The sequence below is a fragment of the Puntigrus tetrazona genome, chromosome 6 (assembly GCF_018831695.1).
Source record: "Puntigrus tetrazona isolate hp1 chromosome 6, ASM1883169v1, whole genome shotgun sequence".
Classification (NCBI taxonomy): Eukaryota; Metazoa; Chordata; class Actinopteri; order Cypriniformes; family Cyprinidae; genus Puntigrus; species Puntigrus tetrazona.
In genome coordinates this window covers 13,373,786-13,383,762 of record NC_056704.1, presented here as the reverse complement: position 1 = coordinate 13,383,762, position 9,977 = coordinate 13,373,786, and the positions used below count along the sequence as shown (strand labels likewise).

Below are 9,977 nucleotides of genomic sequence, written 5' to 3'. Positions count from 1 at the left end.
CTTACCTAGTCATTTAGCTCAGACCAAAGCTTGAGAAGATCAAATGAACCCTAAAATCAACAGCCCTTCTACATTTCTCACACTAAACAGAGCACTTCAAGCTGTTTTAGCAGCGTGTAGTCCTAAAACCCAGTACAGAATAAACATTTTTGAGCCGTGCGTTCCTTTGGGAACATCTATGTGGTTTTAGAATAGCGGTTTATGGTTTAACTGCATATCGTGTTCTGTGGTTAACATTATTGAAGCATTTTCACATTCTGTTCTACAACAATTGCTAACATAATGACTACAATTGCCATTTGTGTTTGATTTCATAACCTCTCTTTTTAATTTACTCAATTGAAAACGGGCTATTAAAACTTCCCTAGGGAATCCGTGGTGAATCCAGTTGACCTACAAACTGACGTCATGACTGAACAGCTCAGTTGGGTGTGGATGGGCTAAGCTGTCTTAAGGAAATTTACAGGAAGAAAATCATTGACAAGGCTTATTTAAAGCACAATTTACAGGTCTCTCCCTCCCCCTCTGTTGCAGCAGACACAGAACGTATTTCTAAGAAATCTATCCTAAAGGCTGAGCACAGACTAAATTTGCATTTTCCATGAAGTGGAGAAATTTGCATTTACCATACAGGCCAATAGCAATTTGTAGGCAGAGTTTAAACTTGTTTGACTCTTGTAGATTCAGTTCTGAGGTAATCTGGGCGGCTGAATAAATCGGAGCACCATCTCAGCAAGGTACACACTTAACGAGAAGCCAAGCAGCGTTTAAAACGGCACAAACCTCATGCAAGATGCAATCCAACCTCGTACTTTCATGCGGAAACCGAGATTATACTATCAGTGAGAGAGAATTAATCTGCCACGTTACGTTCCAGAACTCTCAGATGGGGCAGAAATTAATTACTGATCAAACAAACTAAATACTTGACAGAAGTCAGTTCAGAGTCAGTCAATGAGCAATCGCAATCCAGTCTGTAAGTGTTTCAAACCAAGCAAGTTATTAAAAAACTGACACACAAATATCTATGGGTGGACCTTGCTAACACGGTGTGATAGTATGCGCCTATGTGGCTAGTCACATTATAAAATGAAGAAATGTGAAAATCTTCCATTATAAAAAAAACAACAACTCAAATGAGGTAGAATCACCCCATTTTTTTTATTATGGAATCTTCCTGCATGTGTGAAGTACTCACTGTTTTTGCAGTAGGTTCTGCTGCTGCTGTCTGTATGACTCAATAGTCTGCTGAGGGAGGAACTGCATGAGTTCCAAAGACTCTTTGATTTTCACCAAAATCTCATAGATTTCACGCCCTTTAATCTGAAGCACAGAGAAGGAGAGAGAAGAGGTAAGCCTGGGTGTCAGACTCCCGAACTATGCTTTGAATATCTACTATAAGAATGAGAGATTTATCGTTTCAGGTGTGGCATATATATACATATAAATGTAAAGGTTTTCTTCATGTGTTGTAAAACATTAATTACGAGCTATTGTTTATGTACAGTTTGAAATATGTAAACTAGTATATGTAAAAGCATGTATGTAAACATTAACACAATTATTAAATGCTGTATAATGTTTTCTTGATATTTTTTTTTTGTAAGTACATCTAATGATTTAATGTTAAAAAGTATAAATCATAAGTTAAAATATATTTTAATGAATCATAAGTATAACTTGACAATTCAATGCAGGTCAAAAGTGTTCAAAAATTGATTTTTCCCAAAAAAAATAAAAAATAATAATAATTTTTACATTTGAGATACTCACAGGCAGACAAAACACTTCCTCATCGGTGGATCTTCGCTTCTTGATGGAGTTTAGCTGAGAGAGGTGAGAGGCCTGACGGAAAGCTGCGGAAGACAGAAACGGAGGAAGTGACACATCTGCAATACAAGATCTTAAGCACAAATCGCAGAGCTCAAGCGCAGAACAGGTGGAAAAGTAGCAGTGTGTGTTTGTGAAAGAGGGCATGCAGTATGTGTAGAGGTAAGAACCATCTGCGAATAAGAAACATGCGTTGCAAATGTGTTTGTGTTAGAAAAAGCCCAGTCACCAGCCCCCAGCGCTACTTACGGCGTTTCGTACCCTCACTGCTCTTTGTGCCATCGCTGACGTGCTGTTTACGGATGCTGTCCTCATCGGCTTTGCGGTCGCGTCCCGGACACGCACAGATACGAGCCTCGAAACACCGTCGACCCAAAACCTGACCACTGGAGAGACCGATCGAGCAATTAATGCCTATTTCCATATATCCTCCAAGGAAATACAATCCAGTGTTTAAAGCGCTCTTACTCTCTGGTTTCCAAAGTGACGATTATGAGGATAGGGCGTCTGTTCATTCCGCCGACGCAGCTGGAGTTACACATGAAATTGTACAGGATGGTTGTGAACTCTGTGCCCACCTGTTAATAGAGAACGCTTGTGTCATACACTACTCAAAGTTGTTCATTTCTCTAGAGCGGTCATGTTAAATCAACATCTGCTGAGAATGATTTCAGGTGTGCAGGGTATGCTAGGACAGCGTGTGTGTGTGTGTGTTTGTGTGTGAGTGTGTGTTCACCTGAGGGGGCTCGTAAGGCACCAGCACACTCTGACGCCCAGTAATGGAATCCTCCACGTACTGAGCATGACTGTTTCCCTCAACCCTGATCAGGTGACTGGGTGGGGCTATTTGACCTATTAAACAAAAAAAAAAAAATCAGTCAGTTATATCTCAAAGCCGAAGATTAAAACATTTCAATCGCATTTCAAGACAACAAATTTAGAGAAGTAACATACCGTCATTGAACTCTCTGCTCAGTTCATGGTTCGGGCAGCGTTTGACCACCTCGGTAACATGCTCTGCTTTCTTATAGACAGGCATGGCCCGTATAACTGCACCCTGGGGTGGGTTGGTGAGGACCTTGATTTGAATGGGACATGTTTTGGCAATCTGACAGTACAGCTTCTTCAGTTCTGTGGAGTACTAAAGAAAGGAGACAGGAGTTTGGTTAGTACCTTAAAACAACTGAAATTGACTAAGTGTATTAGTGTATTACTAATGTGTTTTTGGTTTGACGGTTTTTTGTCTTTTTTCTACGGCTATTTAAAAACACGTATAAATGGAGTTGCTTTAAAGAAAGCATTAAAAGGTAACTTTATTTTAAAAGAAAAGACGCCTTCCTCACAAACTGAGAAATGTAGAGATAAAACAGCTGCAGTTTGGCAACCCTTTAGTGGAATAAGTACCATATAACAGTCTTTAAAAGGAAGAGCAGCTGGCTTTAGGCGGCAGGACTTCTGGATCTTCTCTACAGCTGTCGCAGGTTAAGATATACCTGTGATTAAGGGCACACACTAAAATGTGCTCTCCAAAAATCTTTGAGAATGAATCCTTAAAGACGTCAGGACCATTTTGACACAGAAATCTGATGTTCAAATGATTGCCCTGATATTATTTCTAGCGATGAGCAATGAGAAGCTTAGACTCGCTCTTGGATGCTTTTAATAGGCCTCATTCATGTCATAAAACGAGTAAAACAAACGTGCATTTAAATCAAAATTAGTGGTTCTCAACCTTGAACATTTTTGTTCAATTAATAAATGTGTCTTTTTTGTTTTGTTATATAAGCTTGCTTTTTTATTTCAAAACACTTTAAGCCAAATGCCCTTTCAAGCCACATTGGGCCACCTGGTTAAGAGCCAATGGTCTAAATCATTCATAACATTCTAACCAACTGACTCTTTCAAACAAGCGATTAACTTTAGTTAAGGAACAGGGTTTATAGTTTCTCAATGTATAACATGAAAATTGACCTGTACATGTAAATATTAAGTACAATTTGTACGAGGTGATATCAGCTGCATTTCCCAACATCCTCTTTATCACCGATGACAGCTTGATGTTCAGGGTGTCACTGACCACAAAAATCACAATTGCATCACACTGTGTGCTTGAATCATCCTCATCACCACAGGCTAACACTCAGGTGTTACTCACACTTGCAGCATACAGCATCATCAGGTGTTTAAGATGCTGTCTAACCATACACAATAGGTGAAAAAGAAAGATCCACATGATTAAACAGTACCACAAAGCATGACCGCCAACATTGTGTCAGCTGCAAATCATCACTCAGTCACCAAAGTTGCAAAAACTAATGGTATGCCACACATTTTGTATTGTAGATAATGGTTGGTTGCACATCACTTCTTTTCAAGAAAAATAACAGACCATACTTTTCTTTAAATTAATTCTTTTGCTGAAAGCAGGGCATCAAGTACGTGAAAAATAACTGGGAAGAATTCTTTGTCAGTTCGTTTGAAAAGGTGCAGAAGAAGAAAGAAAAAGAAAGAAAGAGAAAAAAGGTCTGTGAATGTTGCTAGGGGCTGTTTTGAAGAACAATGCCACATTAAATTCCATCTCTATTAACTTTTGATATGAAGTGTTCCAATGAGCTGAGCCCATCCCAACACCTGCTTGTAAGCTTTCAGAATATTACACAATCTTGACAAGAACACACACAAACACACACTCCGAGAGAGAGAGAGAGAGAGAGAGAGAGAGAGAGAGAGAGAGAGAGAGAGAGAGAGAGAGAGAGAGAGAGAGAGAGAGAGAGAGAGAGAGAGAGAGAGACAGAGAGAGAGAGACAGACAGAGAGAGACAGAGAGAGAGAGAGAGAGAGAGAGAGAGAGAGAGAGAGAGAGAGAGAGAGAGAGAGAGAGAGAGAGAGAGAGAGAGAGAGAGAGAGAGAGAGAGAGAGAGAGAGAGAGAGAGAGAGAGAGAGACAGAGAGACAGAGAGAGAGAGAGAGAGAGAGAGAGAGAGAGAGAGAGAGGAGAGAGAGAGAGAGAGAGCCTTTCCAAGTTTTTTTTTTTTTTTTTTCTTCAATGTTACATGATTTAATTCACATTGAAATATTTCACAATAACAAAAAATATAAACTGCTATACACAATTATGAATTAATATAATAAAAAAATATATATTTTATCATTGTTAGTTTATGAGTAACTCATTCACTAATGTGAACAAATTGAGCCTTTTTTGGTACACATTTTATGTCAGCTGCACTGAAAATAGATTGGAATAGTCTATATTTTTGGCCCCTGTCCTGTCGTATCAATGGCTGATGATGTCTTCATCAGAATATCAACAGCATGAAGCATCTACACTCATCACCTGCACTGTCAGAACTGACTTGACCCATTTTAGCTGGGACTAATTTAGCGCCAGGGTGCTTTCACCGGTGGATGATGAAGGCGTTTTGTGCGTGAACTGTACGCTTTTTTGAAAGGTGTTCTATAAAAAAGGAAAGATAAATAACTGTAATTGCCCCTCTTCTCCCAACCCGATATGCTGCTGTACGCTCCTGTCATTCAGTTAAATGAGGTGAGTGAGAGAGAGAAGGGGAGAGGACAGATCTCTAGGACCAAAGAGAGAGTTGCAGACATGAATGCCAAAGGGTCAGTCACACAGAGGCCCGGCAAAAAAGCCAGAGACGGATATAAATGACAGAAGCTTGACACACTGACAACCAACACCGTTCTTACATATTTTGTAACATCGTAAACTCCAACCTGCAAACCTTACCACATAAACAAAGTAGTTGATGTACCAATTCTAGCCCTAAAGCAACACATTTTGAGAATGCAAATATGTGTGGAGGTTGCTATGTTTGCTTGGGGCCAAGTAAGCTGCTTCTGACATGGAAACACACACACACACACACACACACACACACACACGCATACATCAAGGGTGGGGCCACAAAATGATCTGATGAATTGGAGGCACTGGCTTTTTTTACAGGGAGGGGCACGGTGGTGTTAACATGTAATTATGTTTCAGTCATGGGCTACACACACACACACACACACACACACACACACAGGTTATAGTAACGGTTTATACAGAAAAGGGGGATTTGGGACAGTAACAATTCATTAACTGATAACAACTCAGTTAACGAACTGGGTATCAATGATTAATAATAATAACAACTAATGCATTTTTAATATAAGCTAATATTCATTTATAAATGATTGCTTATCGTTTACGGATCATGCTAAAAACACATTTTAACGTTGCATATATGTATTATATTATATACCATTACAAGTTAATTTTATATGTACAGTTTTGTAGTTAATGTAGTATGATCAAGTTTGTAGTAATTTTAATTAGTTTTGACATTTTATTTTTTCTTGTGGAATACGTTTTTTTTCCTTTTATTCTGTCATTAAATAACCTTTCTTATATGCACAAATAAAGACAAAAAAACCCTACATTTTATTTTTCCATTTACTTTCAGTTTTAGTTTGTAGTTTTAGTACTTAATCTTAGTTAATAATTCAAATACTTAAAATAGTTAATAGCAGTTTTAAGTAACTAGTAAAATATTATATTACTTCTCAATTAAGGAGGAAATATCCGTTTCTTTTTCAAATTTGTAACGCTAGTTAGTTTGTTTCGCCATGTCTTGACTGACAGCTCTTGTGTTGCCATGTCGAGATAAATCATGTGTGTGGTGTGTGTGAACATGGTATTACTGTAGTTGGAGAATAAAAGGTCAACATGTATTGACTCATCTCACCTGTACAAATGCACATGTGCACAAAAACTTTTCAAATTAATCAAAATAAAAACCGTGTTTTTAAATTTAATTACTATCGCTTTTTAATTTATCAAATACATGCTGAATAAAGTATTACATATATTCATATATTTGTATTAAGCAGCACAACTGTTTCCAACCTTGAAAGTATATTAGAATGATGCACGGCCATGTGACACTGAAGACATGGACTAATGGCTTATAAAATTCAGCTCTGCGTCACAGGAATAAATATTAAAGTATATTAAAACCGAAAACAATATTTTTCTTTATTTTTTCATATGTATCAGATAAATGCTGCATCTGAGCATAAGAAACTTCTTTGAAAACAATCTTTTGAAAGGCAGTGTAAACTGGTTTCTTCAAGAGGTTTCTGCACACAGATTTGTGAGCACACAGTAAAACCGCAGTCACACCAACAACAAACGCACACACATACAGCATTGTACGTGTTGTGACAAGTTTGCAGCTGTAGTTTGTGTGTGTTTGAACAGAGCAGGGCTGCAGGCTAAGGCTGTATTCGTGTCTCAGCATGGTAGGGCGGGTTGGCCCAACGCTCTGGCGCCTCTGGTCTTGTCCCACCTCATACCTGACATGTACTGTCACGCCTGTTGCTTCTCCTAAAACCTGTTTCATTGGGAAAGAAATAAAATGTGCCCCCCTCCATCTCCCTTTTGGCGCAATGATTAAAAAAAAATACCCATTTGCAGAGTTTAGCGTCCCAAATATTTTAATTAAAACTTTGAGTATAGGGTGCGAAAACTGATTATCAACAGGAAAATGCAATGATGCTCAAAAGCAAGTTAAATAACTTATGCATTGCATTGGAAAGCGGGGGCATCAATTGTTTGCTCAAGCGCATGTTTGCACCACTTAGTTTGAGCAAAACGTGTGCAGCCATGGTTTTGAATAGCGAATCAGCAGCTGTGGTGTTGCCCGTCATGCCTGAACACTTTGCAAGGTGTTTATGCACATATACTTCATTTGATTCCAAAGTCAAAAATATGCACGAAACGATGAAGCAAAACATAAATATCAAGGATTTAAATGCAGCTGGTTTTCAGACATCAATAACTCGCCATGTTTGTAGTGCATTTGAAAGATCATCATCATGTAACCAACCCTCTTCAGATTCATACTTTTTCTAGTGATGTAAACAAATGCCCCCGTGCTTCCTGGCACTAGTTAATGCCCTGTGATTAAATTATATGCTTTGGAAATGTGATCTTTCCCAGAAAATGTGTGACAAGCTTTGGTGTAATTATGCTGGATTTCCCCTCGTTTTGCTCAATGGTCGCCCTGAGTGCTGCCAAATTCTTTCTTTACAGCTACCTTTATTTCTTCTTTCGCTGAAAACGAAGGTGTTTGCATTTCTGTTCTCGTTCAATTACACTCTGAAGAAGCTGCACAAAAGGTGAGATTTAAGGTCACGACTAATAAGTAGCCGGACCTTTTCAGGTAGCACTACAGGCATCTCGTTTGCATGAGAAGATGGAGGTGATCGTGCAAGTGAGCTGAAACAGACGTGGCGACTATACTGGTGCTGACAGACTGATCTTCTCTTTGACTCAGTCTAGCTCTACTTCTTACGCAGTCTTTAAAAGCACAGGTAATCTTTCATTGTTCAAAGACACAAAACAACACGAACAACAGATCCCCAAACAGAACCTGTCAGAGAAGTGGGCTTTTACAGATACGCCTTTCTTAGAAATCATTTCCCTATCATAATCTTTTCAACCCCAGATTTTTTTTTTTTTTTTTTTTTTGGGTAAATTAACCTCTCCCTCCTTTTCTTTCTTCTTCCTCTGCTTGCTCTAGGTTTTAGGGCTTTACGTGGCAATGTCAGACGAGTCTCGACAGGCTCGTTGACACAAACAAGTCTCAGCTCCATCTCACGAGGCGTGGGACGGGCCTGCAGATGTTCCAAGGACAAGTCGTATCTTGCCACCTTTCGCTGGAACACACGTCTCTTTGAGTGCTTCTGTCCTCCCCCAACTTCTATCCTTGTTCTCATCTCCTTGTCCTGCGGCATTATGAGAGACGCAGTCGACAAGCTTTACTCATTGAGCAAGGAACAGCCCCTTCGGCACTGCAGGGTTCAGGAGGAAGGCATGGAGTATTTACACGAGTATTACTGACCCATTCTTCTAATCCCCAGCTCACTTCTTGAGACAACAACTCCAGTGGTCGCATTCCTTCGGTCACGGCGCTCTATACAGGTGAACTAACTGGGCAAACAAAACCGTGCAGTACCGTTGGATGTGCTGTTGATAGGTTGACAGGAAAATGCAAATGGAGGCTCGGCTCAAAAGAACAAACAAAAACACAGAGCCAAAAGATGTGAACTGAAAATGATAGAGGGGATGGGTTTCCTCTGAAAACTGAAAACGAACAAAAAAGGCTCATGTATGGTTTGTCTTATCATTGACATCAACAAAAAAAGCAGGATTGCAAAAGCTTTCCAGTAAATGAGGAGCGGTAGGATGCGATGCCAGGAAATACGTGTGTCTGTGTGGGTGTGTGTGTGTCATGGAAGCTATATGCAGGATAGACTGAGAGGAGTATGAAGAACAAGAATGGGTTACGTTAAATGGAAGCCAAAAAAATGTAAGCCTTTCGAATAAGTTATTAAATGAAAGAACGAGATATTCTTTACACTGTGAGAAACGGAAATATGAATGAGTAGGGACGTCTTAAATGAGACAACCAAGGGTGTGGTGTCTTTCTCACACCCAGAAGTCTGCTCTAAGTATGGTGAGGTGTCTGACAACTTCTGCTGTATTGGTAAAGTTAAGGAGAGAGGATGACAAGGGCTGTTGTGGGAATAGGGTAAATGTCACAATCCCACACTGCACTGTAGCCAATGAGCACCAAGCAACTCGCAAACTAAACTCAACGCTCAACTTGTTTACTCAGATGTGAGACAGTATTACCACAACTGACTCACTGGTTTTGCAAAACCACGATCTGCCAAATTCAAGATTAATGAAGCATTGGTTTATAATGGCTGGGATCAATTAGCCTAAAATAATCAGATATTCATCTCATTTAATGTTTGTGATTAAATAACTTCCACCGAACTTCCAATTTAGCCTAGCCACATTTAACGCAAAGCGACGTAACTTATTCTTATTGCCGACATCCAGTAAATTTGGGTAATTGTGTGAAGATTTAAGACATTAATTAGCTATGCCTAGCTAACAACCGCTAGGGTGCGCCGTCCAACCGAAAGCCACCTTTTGGTTGATAGACATCAGGCTTGCTGTTCCCGTGCTAATATAACTAGCCTAGCGGGTTTAGTCGGTTTAGCTGACACCTATCTATGCAAAACAAAGTGACAGGGACACAGCTTTTGTAATGTTCACTGATGCACATTG

At 39.5% G+C, this 9,977-nt stretch overlaps 1 protein-coding gene across 13 annotated transcripts in view; it reads right to left on the bottom strand.

Annotated features, from left to right (window-relative positions):
- tp63 (tumor protein p63) overlaps positions 1–9,977 on the bottom strand; it is a 40,131-nt gene that overhangs the window by 6,889 nt on the left and 23,265 nt on the right. For 9 of the 13 annotated variants that reach the window (XM_043241158.1, XM_043241155.1, XM_043241153.1 and 6 more), the window contains 6 exons: positions 2,785–2,971; positions 2,567–2,682; positions 2,299–2,408; positions 2,080–2,216; positions 1,774–1,856; positions 1,199–1,323 (listed from right to left, as the gene is read on the bottom strand). In XM_043241158.1, coding sequence (XP_043097093.1) covers positions 1,199–1,323; positions 1,774–1,856; positions 2,080–2,216; positions 2,299–2,408; positions 2,567–2,682; positions 2,785–2,971 — 758 coding nt within the window. The remainder of the gene's footprint in view (positions 1–1,198; positions 1,324–1,773; positions 1,857–2,079; positions 2,217–2,298; positions 2,409–2,566; positions 2,683–2,784; positions 2,972–9,977) is intronic. The other 4 variants (XM_043241146.1, XM_043241149.1, XM_043241152.1 and 1 more) reach the window with 1 other exon arrangement.